The 21,824-nt window shown below is 31.6% G+C and overlaps 2 protein-coding genes across 3 annotated transcripts; both read right to left on the reverse strand.

Moving 5' to 3' along the window:
- Positions 1-929: 929 nt before the first annotated feature.
- LOC110659278 (GDSL esterase/lipase At1g71691) lies at positions 930-3,663 on the reverse strand. Of its 2 annotated transcripts, none has more exons than XM_058138630.1 (5): positions 3,289-3,663; positions 2,173-2,294; positions 1,777-2,016; positions 1,503-1,683; positions 930-1,361 (listed from the first exon to the last, which is right to left on the reverse strand). In XM_058138630.1, exons 1-5 carry the CDS (start codon positions 3,563-3,565, stop codon positions 1,126-1,128), a joined length of 1,056 nt encoding a protein of 351 aa, XP_057994613.1. In that variant the 5' UTR covers positions 3,566-3,663; the 3' UTR covers positions 930-1,125. The 2 variants fall into 2 exon arrangements, with proteins under 2 accessions (XP_057994613.1, XP_021672852.2); XM_021817160.2 differs by having other exon boundaries at positions 1,434-1,683; positions 3,289-3,660.
- Positions 3,664-9,500: 5,837 nt separating this feature from the next.
- Positions 9,501-10,588, reverse strand: LOC110646581 (uncharacterized). The gene is made up of 3 exons (XM_058138357.1): positions 10,215-10,588; positions 10,079-10,131; positions 9,501-9,988 (listed from the first exon to the last, which is right to left on the reverse strand). Exons 1-3 carry the CDS (start codon positions 10,586-10,588, stop codon positions 9,501-9,503), a joined length of 915 nt encoding a protein of 304 aa, XP_057994340.1.
- Between the last annotated feature and the right edge of the window lie 11,236 nt (positions 10,589-21,824).

Consider the following 21,824-nt stretch of genomic DNA (forward strand, 5'->3'; position numbering starts at 1 on the left):
ATATTTTTATATTAATTTTAGTGCTAATTTTCATTAATAATTTATTATTTAAGTAATTTTTGAAAATTTTATTTATTTGAATTTTTAATTTCTTTTTTGAAAATTTAATTTTGTTTATAATTTTTAAAAAAATTAACAACTGACTTTTCGATTGCTAAATTATTTATAAATAGTAATCAGATTTACAAAAGGGTTATAAAATTAGAAAATTAAAGGCGCCAAATTTTTTATAATTGATTATGTTTAATAGCAACCGATAATTTTTTATCAAAATTTTATTTTCTTAAGTTTAATTAACTTAGCAACCAACTTGGTTGTTAGTTGCTATTTGCAACTGATTTGGTTGTCAATTACTTAATTTTAACTAGGCTTATTACAATCGAATCGGTTACTAAATTGATTAGCAATCGATTTTAATGGATTAATAACTGATTCGGTTTGTTGCTAATCTTTTCTTCTTATTATTATTATTATTTTGTAGCCTCTTTCTTTTGCTTATTCTTCGGTGTTTCTCTCTTTTCTTCTCTTTTTCTAGTTCAATTCTTCTTTAATTCATATCACGTAGTTTCTTGGTGGCTGCTGTAAATGAGTAATAAACGTTAAATAAATTAATGAATTATCCAAAATTTCTGAATGTAAAATGATGATAGTTCCCCGTTGAGTTGTTGATCAAAATAGTCTCCGATTCATACCCGTTTAGTTCAGAGATCCATGTTTCCTTCGAATTTGAGTCTTTTCTGGACCTGGGTTGCTTTCTTTAGTGGGCTTAGGCCTTGTAACCCATATTTCATTAGCGAAATATCCTTTGTGTTAAAAAAAAAGTGACTTTAAGTATGTAAAGTTCCTACGGTTATAATTTTGAGATCATGGGTTTGAGCTATTGAAATAATCTCTTTTTGCAAAGTAGAGACAGAACCACATAAATCAACTATTCTCAAAGCCCTCAAACGTAATTTTTTTTTTATATATATAAAATGATGATATCATAACCAAAAATCAAAGACATAGGTAGCAGACAACTGTCTTTTGATTATCCAAGATATAGTGCACATACTAATCTCTCTAGATGAATAATAATAGCTTAAAGGGGAAGATTAGCTTCTTTTTTTTTTTTTTTATTTAATATTAGTTGGACTCAAGTTCAAGATTGGCTAGCTGCTGTATATTCATAGGATACACAAAGCTTGTATCCCCATTGAAAGCCCTTCTCGCCATTAAAATGTTCACAGCTTCTGTTGGGTGGAATGCATCCCAGAAGATGTATTGTTCCCTATTCGGACAAGGAGTCTGGAGTGGAAGACATGTAACCTGACCTCTATTTCTCCCTATGCCACAGCACCCTCGGTTGATTACACTAAATCCTGCATTGGAACCAACGTTAGCTACTTAGAACTTCTTACGTTATATACAATAGACAAACGTATATATCATACCATAAGCGGCAGAGTTGGCTAGGATTTCTCGAAACATTCGTGTAACGTCAAGGTAAATAAATCTTGCACCTGGGAGATTGGTATTGAAGTTGTTCATCATAGTCTTGACATTTTCATTAAAGGGTAGAATCAGTTGATTAACCGCTTCAGAGCATTGTCCTGCAGGGCTCTGCGCCAGGATGCTCGGAATGCATCCCATTAATCCTAATCCTGCAAGTACAAATTTCCTTGCTCCAAGATTATAAAGGGTCTGTCCTAATTTAATCACAGAAAGCAAATGCATTTAGTGAGAGATATTTTATTTGTAGATGGCATTCAAATGAAAATGAAAATGAAATGTTACCGTGAGTTGCTGATTGTATTGTTGAACCAAGAGATCAGCAAATTGTTGGGCATTGTACTGATTCTTGGTTGGGTAGTTGGGCATGAGATAGTTATTAAGATAGTCATTACTACCCATTCCCACAAAGAATATGCTCTTCCCAATTGCCCTAGCCACACCCATTGCCCCAAGATTATCTGTGATCTGATTAAGTGTATTCTGGAAGTTCCTTATCTGTTGATTAAATGGTATGCGACTCACCTGATCAAAGAAAATGATGTTACACATATACAATTCAAGGTTTGATTCTAACAATAAAAAATCAATCTTGGAATATGATAAAAGATCGAGGAAAAGTGCATGAAAAATTGACGATATTATCTCAAACTCTGTAAGTTGTGTAATACAGATGCTTACAAAGTTTCTGCCTGTGATATCAAGGATTCCAGCAGCAGCAGAGGCATAGTTTAATCCATGAAGCACAGCATCTCCAGATGCCTCAGAGTATGGAGGAATCAAGGGAAGTCCTAGCAGTTCAGCTGTATATATACATTCATTATAAGTCCAGGTATACCATATTATCATATTCATCTTCAAAATAATTGTCATTATATACTTAACCTTCTTTAGATGGATTAATGTAATTGTGTTATTCCAGCTAAACAAGAGATGTAATTCTTTTTGCCAAAAGAACCTTATACATTTGTGTACTAAACAGATTTCATAACTCTTATAATCACATTAATGAAAACTGATTTAGATTCTAGGATTTGAATTTGAAATTTGAATTTTAAATGTTTGATTTAAAATTTAGAATATAAAATCCATAAATTTAAAAATATGTATAAGGATAGGTGGGACAATTAATATCCTAAGGTTAAAGGGTTAGATCCAATTAAAAAAAAGAAAAAATTATTATTTAATCTCTTTATTTTAACAAAATTAACTATTTAATCATTTTATTTTAAAAAATATATTAGTTAATCATATAATTTTATCCGTATACTCTTTAGTTTGTTCATCCATTTTATATTAAACTTTCTGTTTGTTAATATATTTAAAGGAGAGGGAAATTACTATTATACGGGTAAGCAATTGAAGGTATGGAAAATAAATGAGCTATACAGTTTGTGTTTTTCAAGTTATAGTGACCGAATAAAATTTAAACTAACGCCTAAAATAAGCGGAGAAACTAAAAATAAATAGAACTAAAATATAGAGAACTAATTAATGCATGTTTTAAGATGGAAAGACCAAATAGTTAATTTTGTTAAAATAGATGAACCGAATAATAAATTTTCCATTAAAAAAAAAAGTAGTTTAATTAAAAGTGGGTTAAATGAGAGGAAGAAAAGCACATGCATGCGTGTTTAAGCTGAATAATTCCCTTTCAAAAGGATTTTTTTAAAAGTGAAAGAGAAAGACAGGTTGCTATACTCAAACTCAAGTGGTGGAAGCTAACAAGAAATAAACTAAAATGGAAGAAAATTTGATATATAAAAAGAAAAAACAGAAAGCAGAAGAAAAGAGAACCTATTTCATCAACCATGGTGTAGCCATTGGAGAAACGACCAGTAGGACCTCCATTGAAATCGATACCATATGGAAAATAGTTAGCCTTGGCAAAGGAGGGAAGGTCATTGTTATTCCCATTGTCAATAAGAGAGTCTCCAAATATGAACATAGCAGGCACCATCTCTCTTCTCCCTCCACCATCTGGCCCAACTGGGTCTACATTTTGGCCGGAACCTACCCTTAAAAAAACCATGGCAAACACCAGCAACCAACATACCCTCATCAAGATAGCCATCTCTGAGAGAGAGAGAGAGAGAGAGAGAGAGAGAGAGAGAGCTGAGAATATAATCAAGCTCTGTAATGTAAAAGGGCTTCTGGGTTCTGTGCGAGTGTGAACAAAGGAGCTTTAATAGCCAAGGTATGCTTGGCGGTTGATGAAAAGTAAATGCATTCAGCTGTTCTCTTCCGTTGCAGTAATTACACTCTGATACATTTGCACCCATTCAAGAACAAGGCAAATTAATATTGTCATCTTTACCCTAATAATAAATATAGGCTACATTGATCATGTCCGGCCTATTATATATTATTTTAAAGTGTCTCTTTCTTAGTTGTAACATTACAACCCATCAGCTTTTAAATTTTATATAGTCAAATCGCTTTAGCTTTTAATTATCGATTTTTCAGTGAGACGCTGACCTGGATAGTTACAACGTAACGCTTATTCAACATTTCTCTTTCCTCTTTCAAGTCATGAATAAATTGATTCATCCTTCTTTCTGTAGAGAAAATAATTTTTCACATATATAGAGAATAATTTTATATTATGCATAAGAAAGGAGAGAGAAATACTGACTAAGCGCTACGCTGAACCTGTTCATATTAGTATATAACTAGAAAATGAGTAATTGGAAGTTAGAGAGATTTCACTATATAAAATTTGAAAGTTGGGATAGTTTTATGTTATATTTCAAAGTTAAAAAACTGTAATATTACAACAATATAAGTTCAAGAATAATTATTAAAATTTATTCTTTTTTTATTTTATTTTTAAACCCACAAAGAATCTTAACAAAAAAGAAAAAATTTTTACCTGAACTTGGTCTATCATAAATCTAATATATAAATATGTGAACTCATATATTTAATAAGCAAGTCTTATCATACATCTTATATCTTAAGTTCATAGTGAATTAGGTCTAACGATGAAAAATCCAACAAAAAGAGGGAATTTTTTTTCCTATCTTTGATGTATGCCAATTTCCATTTTCGCTGCTTAGCTAAGCTACTTGATAATTTCCTAGCTTCTAACTTCCCCTCCTCCCTTTTTAATGTCAAATGTGCTATCCAATTTTCAAGGTAAAAAAAATTGGATACCAATATTAGGTTATGAAAGCACCTACTATTAATTTAGTGGTAATTAGAATCGTTTCCAAATTCAGTTTGAAGTATAGTCTATATATATAATCTTATTTATTTATTTTATAAATTTAAGCAACAAATAAAGATGAGACTGTTGTATTGGTAAGTCTTTAGTGGTGTTATTTGAATTAATAGTTCATAAGTAAGTGCCCATCTTATAATATAAGATATCAAAGAATTCAAAAAATGGGACAATCGATCATTTCACCCATTTAATAATATGAATGAATTAGTGTTTGCTCCCTGAAGTTAGATAGATCATAACTATTAGTAGGTCACTGCTGTTTAAACATCAAACTAATTGATATAAGGCATATTTACATAAGTAAATCATTTATTTCTCCACTATTTCATTAACTGTTATAAATGTGTTTAAAAATTTAAAATAGATATGAAATTTCAAAAATATTCATTAAAAAATTTGTTTGAAAATGATTATTTAAGTAAATTTTATTGAATTTTGTTAATATGGCTATCTTTGAAATTTTAGATGAATTGTAGGCTTTGTTTGTTTCACCGAATATTTTTCACATTTCCTAGCGTTTAGAGCACTTGGGAAAATGAGTTAACAGAAAATATTTTTATAATTAAAGGAAAAATTAAAAATTTTTATTTTCTGAACTTTGATAATTTTATTGAAATGTGAAAATATTAATATAAATACATACCATTAGTTTAATATTGCAATCAAGTAAGGCTTTGTTTATTTCATTGAAAAGAACTTATATATAAAAAATATGTGTCATGTAAAATATTTTCAAAAAAAAAATATTTTTTATGAAAATATTTTTTATTATTTAATTGTAATATTAAATTAATGATATGCATTTATGTCATGTATATATAAATATTTTTATATTTTAATAAGATTATCAAATTATAAAAAATAAAAAATGACTTTCTCTCCTTAAAAAAAAAATCATAATTTTTCATTTAATTAAGAAAATATTTTCCGTTAACCTATTTTTTTATTACCCCAGACACTAAAAAATGCATATTTTCTTGTGAAAAAAATAAAGTCTTAAACTTTGACTAGCTTTTTAATAGTTGACTAATAAAAAGATAAATGGAAGAATTATATAATTCACTAAATTAATTGGCAGAGAGTAATTAATTTAATTTTTAAAATAATTTATTAAAAATATGATACAATATCAGTAAAAAATAGTATAGTATAAATTGCCCTAATGATTTTTGTAGTACCTATTCAGTGGCACATTTGGTGAGCAAAGCAGACAGTAAAAGGATACATTAATTCAATGTCTTCAAAACAATAAAGGGTAAAAATAAAATCAAAATTAAATACAAGTATGGCTGGGGTGGTTTAATAGCGCTTGGAACGATTTCTTTTCCTATAGTGTCTGGAGGATAAAGTACCATGTTATTAGCCATGATGTTGTAGTCAAATGGTTTCCCAGCAATTACGATTTAGCCATGATTCCATGATCCTCTCAAATATTTATATTTTGTTTTCTGATGTTTTCTAGTAGTATTTCAGTTCCTAAGTTTTAGGAGGTAGTGCCTCCACTTTGTTCCATCTTCTATTCCAGTTCCCCTCTTGTAGGAGGAAGTTATTCCACTAGCTGCTATTTAATATGGCAGAATGAAATTAAAAACAGAAAATTTCCAAAGTTGTTGAGTACTTAACTCGAGATTTTTAAGTTCTGTCTAATGAGCTTGAGCCATCACCACCAAAGGTGGCAAAAAGAAACCTTTCCTTCTACCCTTACTTCCCTATACAGAAAATTCCATCCATAGACCCATAACTAGATCCATTTCAAGGGACCCTAACATTTTGGTATCAAAGCCAGAAGTTATGGGCAACTCAATTCAACAACAACTTTAACAGGATTTTGGCTTTGTTCCTCATAGAGCAGGCTACCAATAAGGCACGACAAGAAGAATTGAATTCCAAATTGGAAACTCTTACCCGTGAAGTCACTAGTGCTAAAGAAACAGCTAAGTCTCTAAAGATTAGTGGACATAGTCGGGCTTCAAAGGCAAAAGGCACTGTTGGTTCTACTGGTTTGGAATCTTTGGGCAGTAATGCTATCGTTCCTAAATTCACCAAATTGGATTTTCCTCGATTTAATGGCCAAAAGTATCCTCTACGTTGGTTAAGCTGCTGCCATTTTTTTCCGTTATCAACAGATTGGAGATGATGAAAAAGTGAATTTAGCCTCTTTTCACCTGGAGGGAATTGCCCAGCTCTGGTTCCTTCAATTGCTAAATGACAATCCTGACCCTTCATGGAATGATTACAAGAACCAATGTCATCTGCGCTTCGGACCACCAATTTGGAGCAACAAATTGGGTGAGTTAGCAAAGTTGAAACAAACGGGTTCAGGGGTTGACTATCAGACTCAATTTGAGGCACTCACTTCCAGGGTAAGAACCTTGACCCAAACACAAAAAGTGCAGCTTTATCTTAGTGGCTTACAAGAGTACATTGCCGATGAAGTGGAGCTTCATCAACCTCCGGACTTAGCAATAGCAATAGCTATGAGAATGTCTAGATTACATATGTGCAAAAGCATGTCTTCTCTTAGGTTTTTGGAGAACCAATAAAATATAACGCAAACAATGGCAAGTTCACTTCCTCACACCACCAGAATTGTGAAACAGTTTAATAGAGCTGAGATAGAAGAACGATGGCAAAAAAGGCTTTGTTTCAATTGTGATGAGCCATTAGTCAAAGGTAATCTATGCAAAAATTGTTTTGGAATTAGTCAACTGATAACGGAGAAGAGAAGGTTGAATCTGTGCCAATTCCTAATATTGATCTAACAGAGAGGGTAAAGCTTCTTGCATTTCACACTTGAGGACAAGCGTGATTTGGACAAGGGGAGTGTCGTTATCAGCCATGATGTTGTAGTCAAATGGTTATCCCACCAGCTGCTATTTAAGATGGCAAAATGAAATAATAAAATAGATCAGAAAATTTCCAAAGTTGTTGAGTACTTAAGAGATTTTCAAGTTCTTTCTAATGAGCTTGAGCCATCACTACCATAGTCGCAAAGAGAAGCCTTCCCCCTTACCCTCACTTGCCTATATAGAAAATTCCATCCATAGACCCATAACCAGATCCATTTCAAAGGACCCTAACATGCTAATTGTAAAAAAAAAAAAAAATTAAACTCTGTATTCAATATTTAAAGAGAATAAAATATTAACAGCATTATATAACATAAAACACAAAAAAATTAGAGAAGATAACCTGTATATTACAGCAATTCTAATAAGTCTTTTTTATTCAGTAATGCAATTAATTTAAAACATTTGTACCATGATCAACACTTGAATTCTAATTAATTAAGATTTTATTTTATTTTTGGACAAAATCTAATATTTTTTAGAAAATAAATCACTAGAAAAAAAAATAGCATCTATTAAAATTAGTTGTTAATCGATTTAGCAATCAATTTAGTAACCAATTCAATTGGCTGCATAGTTACCTGGAACATGGTATGCAGCGGTTCGTGATACGAGAACGAGAACGTGATACATCACTTGGTTATTTTTGGTACTTCAAGGGTAAGCTTAGTCGGTTCACTCTTTCGGGACGCTGTACGTTTGGATAATATTTTGGGTTCGTTGAGTGTTAAATGATTATCTTTTATACTTTTTATCATTACCAATTTTTTATCTTGTCCAATTTTTATTTAATTTTGTCAATTTTAGAAATTGAATAGCTATCATATTAATATTGAAATAATATAAAGAAAAACTACTAAATATCAAATAAAACTACTAAATATCAAATCAAAATAGACAACAAAATAAAGTTCAAACTTCAAATATAATTGCATTTCATAACACAAAATATAATTCCAAATGCAACATATATTAAGGCACTAAAACACAATTGAATTAAAAAAAGTTCATAAACCAATAATGTAGAAAAAAAAAAAGGCTACTATGAATCAATTTCAGTTTTTTCTTTGCTTTTTTCCTTTGTTTTTGGTGTAGTTATCTTCATCTTCATCAGTGGTCTTTGCGACATCAAAATCATCATCTTATAATGATCTCCATCCCATGTCCTCTAGTTTTATAACTGAATCCTCCAAATATGAATTTTCTGGATCCATATCCCATCTTTTATGAGGTCGTATTACATAACTCTCAAAAAAGTGAGATTAAAGGCAAATATTTGAGTGAATAAACACTAATTTGTTTGCCCTTATACAGTTTAATCTATTTCTCTTAATATTATGAATATAGGAGTACGTACTCTAATTCCTTTCTACTGAAGAACTACTAATTGGTTGAGATAATACCTTTTTTGCTACCTCTGCTAATTCTAGAGTTTCAGACCCATATGTTGACCACCAATCAATTGAATCCATTGTTACAGCATTAATTTGAGTTGTTGGCATACTGTATATCCCTTTCTTCATGTGAAAAATTGCAAATTGTTTATGTAAAAGCTTTTCTTCTTCTCCATTTTCTATTATCCTTCCAAAAGCATCCATAACACCTAAAACAACTTCTTTATCAAGATTTAGAGCCCTTTTAGATACTCCTCCAAGAGTTGGTGTATCTAAGCAGTGATGATCATAAAATCTAGGTGTGAGAGCAAAACCAAGACAATTCATAAGAATATTCATCGTGGCCCACCTTTATAATACAATGGCTTCCATTTGTTCATAACTATCTTTATGCTTGTTATTTATTATTATATTCTTTAATTCTCCAAGCATGCTATTCATTTTTTCATGAATCTCTCCTAACTTCAGATCTTCACCATCACTAAACTTAATAAACAGATACAATGGCTTAGTTATAGCTACTATATTTTCTACTTCCTCTCAAAAATCATCATCACTAATTGTTTCAACAACTAATGCACCCATTGTCCTCATTTTCTTATCCCCATTTTTCATCCACTCCTTCCATGATTTAAGAACAATAGTTGTTGCAAGAGCCTTTATACAAACTAACAACCTTTTCAACAAGATGTAATGTGAAGCAAATCTAGTTTTTGCTACTTTTAGCAATTCTAACTTTGATTGTATTCTAAAGATGGATAATGCTTGTGTGTGATTGATAATGTATTTCACAATGCATTTCCCTCTTTTATAAGTATTATTCAACCAATCAAACTTTTGAGCAAAATCCTTGAAAATCAGGTTGAGAGTATGAACAACATAAGGAGACCAAAAAATGTGTTTATATACCTTCTCTATCTCTTTTCTTGCAGCTTTGCAATTTGATGCATTATTAGTAATAACCTGAAGAACATTAAAAAGCCCTACTTCTTCAATAGCCTTGAGTAAGTATTCTACTATAGCATTACCTAAAAAAAAAGGTTTTAGAATAATTTTAATATAATTTAATGCTCTATTTTCTACAAAATAACTAAAATTCAAAGATGAATAACTATAACCTATTTTTTCTATGCCTGAAAAGTCATCAGCGTACATGAACATAGCTTCTCGACTGTTAACTACGATAACATTAATCAAAGTTGATGTTTAACATTTGACCACCCATCAGAAACAATAGACACCCCTTGAGTATACCAAGTATCCTTGACCAGAGCCAAGTGTTTCTCAACATCTATTTTACATTCATCTAGTAATATAATTCTTGCCTTTGCATAAGAGGGAGCTTTATATCCTTTAGGGGCATTGTTAATTGCTATAACCATCTCACAAAATTGAGGATTTTGTAGAACATTAAAAGGAATTCCATTAGCACATAGCACTCTCATCACTTTTAAGTCCATTATATCCCTTTCCATTACGTTAAAAGCACTTGCTATAGGATTAGCTTTAACAATAATTGCTTTAGGCTTTGTGCTGATTGTGGAATTTTTTAGAGATGAAGACACACCTGATTTCTCTGCCTCTTCAACTATTCTTCTCACTTTGTCATATCTAACCCTATCTTTCATGAGTGTTGGGCAACGTTGAATTCCTGCTTTCTTCCCTAGTGGAGCTCCAAAAAAGTGATAGTGATTTCTTGTGTATGAGCTGTTGAATTGATTGTTGTAATGCTTGCATGACCAACACTTTATTCCTCCTAAATTTTTCCTTTGGATGCTCCAATTACATTGACTTCACTCAACAATGGCTTTGTTGATAAATCTTGTTGTCTTTGCATTGATGCTTTTTCAATTTTGAGATTTGATTTCTCAATTGATTCTACATCTTCACTCTCATCACTTGCATCTTCATGCACTTCAATGGAATTTTTTCTCAATTCTAGCCTATTTTTTTCCAAACACCATATTTATGAAAAGAGAAGATGAAGTTTTGTAAATGGCTTCTTTATAATTATGAAAACTATTATTCCTTAAAATAGTGAAGAATGAGATTTATATTAGAACATTAGAAGTTTGGAACTGCAATTCAGCCTTTTTTTTTTTAATTAAAAGATAATGTTTCATTAAAGTTCCTCTTTTGTTAGGAACATAAAGGGACATAATCTCTATTTAGTCTTACTTTCTTTAATAATTTAATTTTTCAATTAAAATTCCTATTATTGTTTGACTTCTTTCTTTAATATAATTCAATTTGTAATTATATAGATACTGGTACAAAGTTCGAAATTCAGATCATGCATTACTAATTTGTTGGTCTTCTTTCTCTAATATAATTTTTATTAGCCTAGATTCCTATTCTATTTAGCCTTACTTTCTTTTATAATTTCAATTTTAAATTGTAAATTCCTATTCTGTTTTGTCTTCTATGTTTAATATAATTCAATTTCTAATTATATAGATATTAGTTATTTAGTACATAACAGTTTTTTTGGGATAAAGGCTTAATTGAGTTGAATTGAGTACATAACATTCAAATCTTCGGATCGGGCCTTTTCACTTTAATATAATTTCAATTTTTAATTATTTTTTATATTTAATTGGAAAGCTGTTTCAAAATTAATAGTTTAAACTTTAAATTATAAAAGTTATTTTATTATAAAATACAACCTTTAAATTAAATAGTCCTATTATGATAATTTAAATTATTTCATCAAGTAATTAGCATTATAATAAGCTACTTTATTATTAAGCAATTAAAATGATTTATCTTAATAATTAAGCTATTTTATTAAGCATGATATATAATACTTAATGACTTAAATTATAATCCTTTATTATTGTGATTATTATGTGACATATTTTAATTATATGAATGATATACATATAAAATTATAGTATTACCAGTTTGTGTGTATAGACCAATGAGCTACTCAATACTAATTCATAAATTATTCTATATAGTTATATTTTAGGTAAAATTATAAAATAATCTCTTTTTATATCTATTCAAATATTATCTGTTACACCTTAACCCTATCTGCAGTTAGAGTGGTGTGTACATGCCCCCGTGTAACATCCTCACTATAGGCAGTTTCATACATTCAACTGTTCTTGCGACTAAAGTCTACTTGGACAGCTAGAATGTTTGGAACCACACTTAAACTAGAGCGATGAGTCATAATTAAATTAAATAAAGATCAATTAAGGTTGAAGAAAAATAAAAGAAGTGGAGTACAAATCGGTTAAATGAGCACAAGACATAGCGATGAGTGACCCTACTGAAAAGTGACTGCGAATTCAGTTGCTACTCCAAACTCATGCAGGACCTTGTAAGACCCTTAATTAAGATTTAAATAAGATATTATTATGAATTAATAAGTTAATAAAATGAAAAGAAATAAGCATAAATAAGCAAATTAAAAGCTAAATTGAAAAATGAAATTAAGGACTTATCAGGTATTATGAAAAAGATGAACACAAACCCAGTAAGAGAAAAATTTGGTCAATTAAATTTAAGAGCTCAAAATTGACCAAAAGTGAGGTAAATAAAAATAATAAATATGGATTAGCTAAATTAATCAAGATTAGTAAAAGTAAGTATAATTAACAAAAAGTAAAAATTCAATGCTTAAAGATTTCAACTTATTTACAACTTTGCCATTCCCCTTATTTACAAAAATTCCATTAGACAATAAATTAATACAAATATCTATAAAAGAAAAAAAAAAAAAGGAGAAAACCTCTTCATCTTCTCCAAGTGGCCAGCCATACTCACTCTCTCTCTCTCTCTCTCCCATTTTCTCTCCTTCTTCCATCATTAAAGTCCAATCCAAGCTCTAAAACCCTAGCTTTCCCCCATGATTTTTATAGGAAATTGAGTGAAAACTTCATACTAAGCCCTAAATTAAAGAAAGCACACAAGAATTTCAAGGATTTTGGAAGATTGGTGAATAGGAGGTGTTGACCAAATCAAGGTAAGCTATGTTCTAAGCTTTGATTTTAGTGAATTCATGAAATTTAAGCTTGAATGTGGGTTTTTCTTTAGAAATTGATTGAAATCTTGGGTGTAATTGAAGGAGGGGAATTTTGTCAAGGGAAGACAAGTTGGAAGAGAAAAGTTTTGGTTGAATTGGAAGCAAATTAAAGTTGATTGAAGCTTATGCACAAAGGCTAGTGCTATGGAACTTATTGTTTTTAAAGTTTATGGTAAATTGGATTAGGGTTTCATGAAATTAGGGTTTTCAATTCTTGTAACCTATTTGATGTGTTTATGCCTAAATAAAGATTATTTGGTACGTAATTATTGTGACATGTTGATGATATGGCAAACCCATTGAGTGAATGTGGTGTTGTGCCTTGGAACTGGTTTTGGACAGCTTGAGTCTAGTAAGTTCAAATGCTCATAACTTGAGTTATACAACTCCAATTATTGTGAAACTAAAGCTGAATTAAAGTTGAAACCCATACCTATAACTTTTGCGTTTTGGTCTAGACTAAATTCTTAGAGCAAATTGGTCAAATTCCTAGAGTAAATCTATATTGCTAAAACTGGAATTTCCTGCAATTCCAGTAAATTGCCCTATGACCTCCGTGTAGTAAATAGGGCATAACTCTCATTGTATAAATCCAATTGAGGTGATTCAAGATGTTATAAAAACCTAAGATATAGACCTACAACTTTGTTTTAGAGACCTTACACAAATTCTGGGTGTACAACACTTGGATATTGAGTGTAATACTGACCTGAAAACCTAGAAACCTGAAATCTGTAGGGTGCTACATCCGTGAACTAGGGTTAATCATTTAGCCATAACTCACTCCACAAAATACCAAATTGAGTGATTCTTGAGCTTGTGTAATCCTAAGACATAGGAGAACAATTCATATGAAGAACACAAAGTTAAATTATGACTACAACCTATCCAAAATAGCTTGATAAAATAGGTCCAGAATCTGCCTAGATTTTAGAATGCCCTAAAACTGGAAATTGGTCACCTGATCAGTTTTGGTAGAATGGCTATAACTTGAGTTACACATATGCAAATTAAGTGATTCCAATGCAAAAATAAACCTAAAACATAGATCTACAAATCTCATAGAGAAGGTATGGCCTAATTCCTACTGTACCTTGGTCAAAATTATTAAAGAAATTGAGACAATAAATCTGGAAATTATGAAATGTCAACATAATGGTTCAAAATATGAATGGTAATGAATGCCAATGGCATGAAAAATATGCATGACATGTGAAATTATATTTTGGAACCTATGCTCCCATGATGAATGAATGATGAAATAATGAGAATGTTGACTTACTAATAATGATAAGTTAGCCTGAGTATGCCTAGACAACAGTGTAAGGGTTGGATAGATTGACATGCCAAGAAGGGATGAGATTAGCAATATTGCATTTGACTTTTATGCCTGGATACCATTGGCAGGCACCGAGTGTCTGATATGGTTATCCCATGTTCATGATCATTTTGAATAATCATTGGCAGGCACCGAGTGTCCGATATGATTATTCCTTTGGCTTTTATGTTTAATTATATTTACATACCCGGTAGGCACTGATGTGTTAGACTATATGACGGCCTAAGGCACCGAGTGTCCAGCGCCAATAAAATCTGCATATCCAGTCCAAACAGTTTGATTTAAGGTTACTTAGGCACTGAAAAAAATTAAAGAAGTTGAATATCAAGGTTAAGGAAACGGAAAGATCCCATGGAAATAAACATTCCAAAGAACATGAAATATGGGATAAAGAGAAAAATATGATAAATGATATTCTTAGGACTCGGTATGGGCATTACGAGTTTCTAGTGATGCCATTTAGGCTGATAAATGCACTAGCAGCATTCATGGACCTGATGAACTGTGTCTTATATCCTTACTTGGATTGGTTTATAGTGGTCTTCATTGATGATATATTGGTGTATTCTATGGACAAAGAGGAGCATGATGAGCATCTAAGGATTATTCTGCAGACTCTAAGGGAGAGGAAGTTGTATGCAAAATTGTCCAAGTGTGATTTCTAGCTAGATGAGATTTCTTTCCTTACACATGTTGTATCAGTAGATGGGATCAGGGTGGATCTAAAGAAAATTGAAGTTATAATGGACTGGAAGCCTCCTAAGAATACAACAGAAGTCAAAAGCTTTTTAGGGTTAGCTGGGTACTAAAGGAGATTTGTGAAGGGATTCTCCCTTATAGCAGCCCCATTGACTAAGTTGCTACACAAGAATGTGAAGTTCGACTAGAATGACCAATGCCAAGCTAGTTTGGAGAAACTGAAGGCTATGCTTACAGAAGCACCTGTGTTAAGATAGCCAGTATTTGGGAAAGACTATGTGATCTACAGTGATGCCTCATATAATAGACTAAGGAGTGTCTTGATGCAAGAAGGGAAAGTAATGGCCTATGCATCTAGACAGTTAAAACCACATAAGAAAAAATATCCTACTCATGATTTGGAGTTGGTAGCAATAGTGTCTGCTCTGAAGATATGGAGGCATTACCTATATGGTGAAAAGTGTTACATCTACACGGATCACAAAAGTCTGAAATATTTGCCAACCCAGAAGGAGCTCAACCTGAGATAGAGAAGATGGATTGAATTCTTGAAAGATTATGACTGTGTGATTAATTATCACCCTGGAAAGGCAAATGTGGTAGCAGATACTCTGAGTAGGAAGTCTATAGCAGCTTTGAGATCCTTAAATGCCCACTTGTCTCTAGTTCAAGATAGAGCTATTTTAGCTGAGTTTCATGTAAAGCCAAATTTGCTACAGCAAACACAGGAGGCACAGAAGCAGGATGAAAAGTTGATAACCATCATGGGCCAAATTAAAGAGGGGAAGGAGACTGAATATGAGATGAAGGAAAATGGGTGCTTGTACTACAAAGGAAGATTATGTGTACCAAATGATGTAGAATTGAAGAAGAACATCCTGAAAGAGGCACACAGCAATTTTCATGCTATGCACCCAGGGAGCACAAAGATGTATCATGATTTGAAGACACATTATTGGTGGCCCGGTATGAAAAAAAATATCGATGACTATGTGGCTAGATGTTTGACATGTCAACAGGTTAAAGTTGAGCATCAGGTTCCATCGGGGTTGTTGCAACCCATATCCTTGCTAGAGTGGAAGTGGGATTGCATCACCATGGACTTTGTCACTAGATTACCACTGACACAGAAGAAGCATGATACCATCTAGGTGATTGTTGATAGGTTGACTAAGTTAACTCACTTCCTACTAGTTAGAGTTGACTATTCACTGGAGCGTCTAGCAGAAATATATACAGCTAAGATAGTTCTGCTACACGGGGTGCCGACATCAATCATATCTGACCAAGACTCAAGGTTGACTTCAAGGTTTTAGAGGAAGCTATAGTTGGCATTAGGCACTCAATTGTATTACAGTACAGCTTTTCATCCTCAAACGGATGGACAGTCAGAATGAGTGATTCAGGTAACCTCTAAACGAATAATTATGATTGTTAAAAGAATGATAGTGATGACATGAAATATATGATAGGTGCTTGAGGATATGCTTCGGAGCTGCATTATTGATTTCGAAGGAAGTTGGGAAAAGTACCTTCTGTTGGTGGAATTTGCATATAATAACAATTACCAAGCATGTATAAAGATGGCTCCATATGAAGCATTATATGGGAGGAGGAGCAAGGCCCATTGTGTTGGACAGAATTGGGAGAGGACAAGATTATGGGGCCAAATCTTATGAAACAGAATAAGAAGAAAATAAAACTCATCAGAGAGAATTTGAAAGCCACCTCAGATAGGCAGAAATCATATGCAGATTTGAAAAGAAAAGACATAGAGTATGAAGTGGGAGACAAAGTGTTCCTAAAAGTATCACCATAGAAGAAGGTGCTAAGGTTTGGGAAGAAGGGCAAATTGAGCCCTAGGTTTATCGGTCCATACGAGGTAATTGAACGTGTGGGTCTGGTAGCCTACAGATTAGCCTTATCACCAGAGCTGGAAAAGATTCACAACGTATTCCATGTTTCTATGCTGAGAAGATATAGATCAGTCCCTTCACATGTCATATCAATAGAGAAGATAGATGTGCAGCCTGATTTGACATATGAAGAGGAACTAGTGAGGATCCTAGCTCGGGAAGTCAAGGAACTGTAGATCAAGTAGATTCCATTAGTGAAAGTACTTTGGAGGCACCACAATACTGAAGAAGCAACTTAGGAGAGCAAGGAGATGATAAGACAACAGTTTCCTCAACTGTTTACATCAAGTAAATTTCAAGGATGAAATTTTCATTTTGAGGGGAAGAGTTGTAACACCCCAAATTTCTTGAGCTCTAATTAGTATCATTTTTTGTTAGTGAATAGTACTATTCAAAGCCAGTTTAACGAATAAAAATAAAATAAAAAATAATTAAAAATAAGCAGAATAAAAAATCAAATAATCATTGGGTTATGAAAAATATCGGTATCAATGAAAAGATAGACTATAACTCAATGAAGGGCATTTTAGTATATTCACCCCCAGATTTGATTTTTGACCTAAGTGACAATTAAATGTGTAAGATTAAAATATTGGAAATGAATTTAAAAATATGAAAGTGGTATGGGAAAATAAAAGAGGACATATAAGGGATTTAGTGAATTGTTAAAAGAAAAAAAAAGATTAGAATTAAAATAATTGAAAATTTAATTAAAAAGTTGGATAATTATATAAGTAAGAGACAAAAACCCTTAAATGAAAAGCCATCTTCTTCTTTTTGCTTTCCCTTGGCCGACACCCTTGCCCCATCTCCCTTCCACCATTGTTTCTCTTCCAAAGCTTTAATCTCTTAACTTCCTCTCCATATTTCCCATAGCCACCTTCAATAAAACTTACCACTTGATCTTGTTAGAGTAATTTGTAGCAAAAAGAAAAAGAGAAACTGAAGTTTTGGGAATGGGAAAAATCTCTCAAGGGAGGTATGTGCACTTTCATCTTAAATTCTTGTAATTTGCTTGAATTTAAGTTTGAATATGGGAAAATTGCATGAGAATTGAAGGGAATGATGCATGTATGAGGGGAATGATGCATGTATGAGGGGAGTGATTTGCTGCCAGCTTATGGATGGAGGGTTTGATGTGTTGAATTGAAATTAAACTTGATTTCTAGCTTGGGTAAAGTGTTATACATGATTGGTATGTTGAATGGCAAGTGATTGCATGAAATTTAGAGTATGTAGGAATTAGGGTTTTGGAAAATTAGGGATTTTGTACTATGGCATGAAATTAATGTCTTTGATGCTAAATATTGACCAAATTATGTATGTTGAGTATGAAATGAAGTTAGTTATTGAGTGAAACTAATGAATTTGGAAGTTGGTCAAATGCTGAAATTCTAGACCTTTGAGTGCAGCAGCTTTGGATGAGCATAAGTAGAGTTACATAGCTCTCATTGGTGTAAGGCCAATTAGAGATGAAACCTAAGACATAATGCCACAATTTTCATGGAGAAAGCTTGCCTAGAAAATGACCATACATTACCTTAATTCAACCTTGAATCCGAAAGTGGCAATTATGGACTGTGCAGAATGACCTCATGAATAGTAATCTTAAAATTATCATAACTCACTCTAGGAAACTCCAATTGACCAAATTCTTGAACCTATGGAAACCTAAGACATAGGAGAACATTTCATATGGAGAACTTAAGGCCAAATTATGAACCTAACTCTACCAAATTACTAGACAAATTTGGACCAATAAATCTGCCCTGTACAAGAACCAAACCTGGAAAACCGGAATTTTGGATATCTAATTGGTTTGGGTAAAAATAACATAACTCAAGCTACAAAACTGCAAACACAGTAATTTCAAAGGCAAAATTCTCATAAGACATAGAACTAAAACTTTTCTCTTTTGGCCAGAACCCAAATCCTAGGGAAACTTAGAGAAATTGTTAGGAAAAGTTAGAATGACAAAGCTGGAATTCCTGAAATCCAGCAGACTTGCCTTATGACCTCCGAACACTTAATAGGTCATAACTTCTTCTAAAAACTTCAATTGAGGTGAATTAAATTGATTTGGAAACCTAAAACAAGGATGTAAAACTTTATTTTAGGGACTCGAATCAAAATTTGAGCCTAAGATGCTCAGATATGAGATGCAAATTTTGGTAAAAATTCTAACAGCATTGATCTGCATAATTCAATGTTTGCAATAACATTGGTAATTTGACCATATATAGGGCTACAAAACTCTAAATTGAATTATTCAAAAAGGAAATTAAAGTTGAAACATAGGGGAACAACTTTCATGAAGAAAGTGAGTCCAAATTGAATCTATATCTTAGCCAAATTGTTAGAAGAAGCTATGACATCAATTCTGGAAATTTAGGAAACTTTCAAAAATGACTTGAAAAGTGATAATAACTTGATATAAGTGGATTAATGATCACATGAACTACATGAATAGGTGATTGGAACTTATGTCCCCATTATGAATAATGTACTAATGCAATGAGCATAAATAACACACGAAATGAAATAATAAGTATAAAGATGTTAAAATTGCCCTTGTATGCCTAGACTTATGTGTATGAGTTGGATCGATTGACATGTCAATTTGGGACTACAAATGCAGTACTGCCCTTGGCTTTTGAGCCTATTTCATGACTGATAATTGATAGACAATGTATTCAGATATGATTATTCTTCTGGCTTTTATGCCTTCCCGTTAGCTTTATGCCCTACATGATTTTACTGGCTTTATGCCTGCCTGCTTGCTTTATGCCTGACAGATGTATACATAATAGGCACATGGGGTGTCTAACTAGTATACTCCCGTGTATCCAGTTTTTAACAATCTATTATAGGTTGCTTGGGTAATGAAATGAGTTAATTTGACTGAATATCAAACAAATAAATGGAAATAACCAATAAACTGTAAAACACTCATAAATCATGACATGCATTTCTATTATGATATCATACATATGAAATATGTATTACTATTTATTTAGTTTATTTTCATTATATTATTGCACCACTAAGCAATATGTTTAGCGCGTTAATTTTTCATGCGTAAGTACTAGAGATAGAGCCCAGTAGTGATTGGATCTGCAGTAGGAGAGTGGTCACCTCAGCTATTCCTTTTGGTAGGGCCTATGGATATCAGATATATGTATTCATTTTGAGCATTGTAAATAAGAAAGTTTGTAATTAATTTTGGGATGGTATATGAGTTATATAACTTATGTACTTGAACTCTATAAATGAAATGAGATGATTTTCTACATGAATGATTATGGGGAATTTATATGAGTGGATGAAGGCATAATGAGATATGAATTGAAATGATTGAGTTTAAAATATAATGATATTAAAGCTAATAATGAATAAGACAAGATAAGATAAGATGCTCTGACACAGAATGTGACATTCCTTACTCTGCTAAACTGTAGACCGGGTAAGGGGTGTTACATGATAACTGTTTATCTTTTGTTTAGGAGAAAGAACTAGGTCGAGAGCCAACTTTGACTGAGTTGTTTGTCCACACTCACACCCGAAAGTATAACAAAGAAACTTTTGTGGACCAAAAATCCAAGGAGATGCATGTATGATACTCTTTAATTTATTTAACTATAATTTTTTATTGTTTTATATGATGAATTAATTACAATTTATTTTCATTTTTTTATTACATATAGGACGCTATAGTCACTAGGATGGAGGAGTTGATACAAGCCACACCTGACAACATCGATGAGAGCCAACTTTATTTGGATGTTATCAGAGGCGGGGAGAAGAGACGAAAGGTGTATGACCTTGGATTTGAATTGCCTATTGTTTACCCTTTAGTTGGAGCATCTTCTAGCAAAGTGCTGCCTTATCAAAATGCAATTATCAAAATGCTGCCTTACAATGACGATTATAAAAATTGTAGAAACAAGTTGAGGATAAGAGGCAAGCTATGGCAGAACGAATAGATCAAATGAAGTTGAAAATGGAGACAAATATGGAATGCATTAGATGCTCTATGATGCAGGAGATGATGAGATTAGTCAGAGACCTACCAACACATCTGCTTCCATCTCCACAAAATTGAGAGTTTTGAATTTTATATTTGACTTATTAGATTTTAGTATGCTTTATTTTACTGTTATGGATTTTATATTAATTTTTTATACACAGAAATTATTTTTATTTTGGATAATAATAATAATAATAATAATAATAATAATAATATTATTATTATTATTATTATTATTATTATTATTATTTGCTGCTATGTATTATTAGTATTTTTTATTATTTTTTAACTTTTGACTTAATTATAATAAATTTAAAAATTTTTAAAAATTAAAAATTACATATAAATTAAAAATACCGACTAAAATATATAGCTGGTACTTTTTTTAATTAAAATAAATACATAATTTACCTAATATTTCTTTTTGTCCGTAATTAATTTTAAATAATTAAAAATATTACCGACCACACCTTTTAATCAATTTTTTTTCCAAATTAAAATATAAAATGATAATTTACCGACTAAATCTATTTAGTCAGTAATTACAAACTAAATTTTAGTGAGTAAATAATAGCTATTTGTCTTTACCAACTAAATTTACTTACAAATTTTTTTGTCACTATTCAATTTTAAATAATAAAAAATATTACCTACCAAATGTTTTAGTTGGTACATTTTTAAAATTAAAATTTAATTTATACTTTACTGACTAACGCGTTTAGTTGGTAAGTATCGACTAACTTTCAGTTGATAAATAGTAGCTATTTACCCTTAAATAGTATATTTTTCATAATATAAAAATTAAATAATTAATTTTATTAAAATATAGAAATTAAATAATAATTTAATT

This window comes from Hevea brasiliensis, chromosome 16 (assembly GCF_030052815.1).
Source record: "Hevea brasiliensis isolate MT/VB/25A 57/8 chromosome 16, ASM3005281v1, whole genome shotgun sequence".
Taxonomy (NCBI): Eukaryota; Viridiplantae; Streptophyta; class Magnoliopsida; order Malpighiales; family Euphorbiaceae; genus Hevea; species Hevea brasiliensis.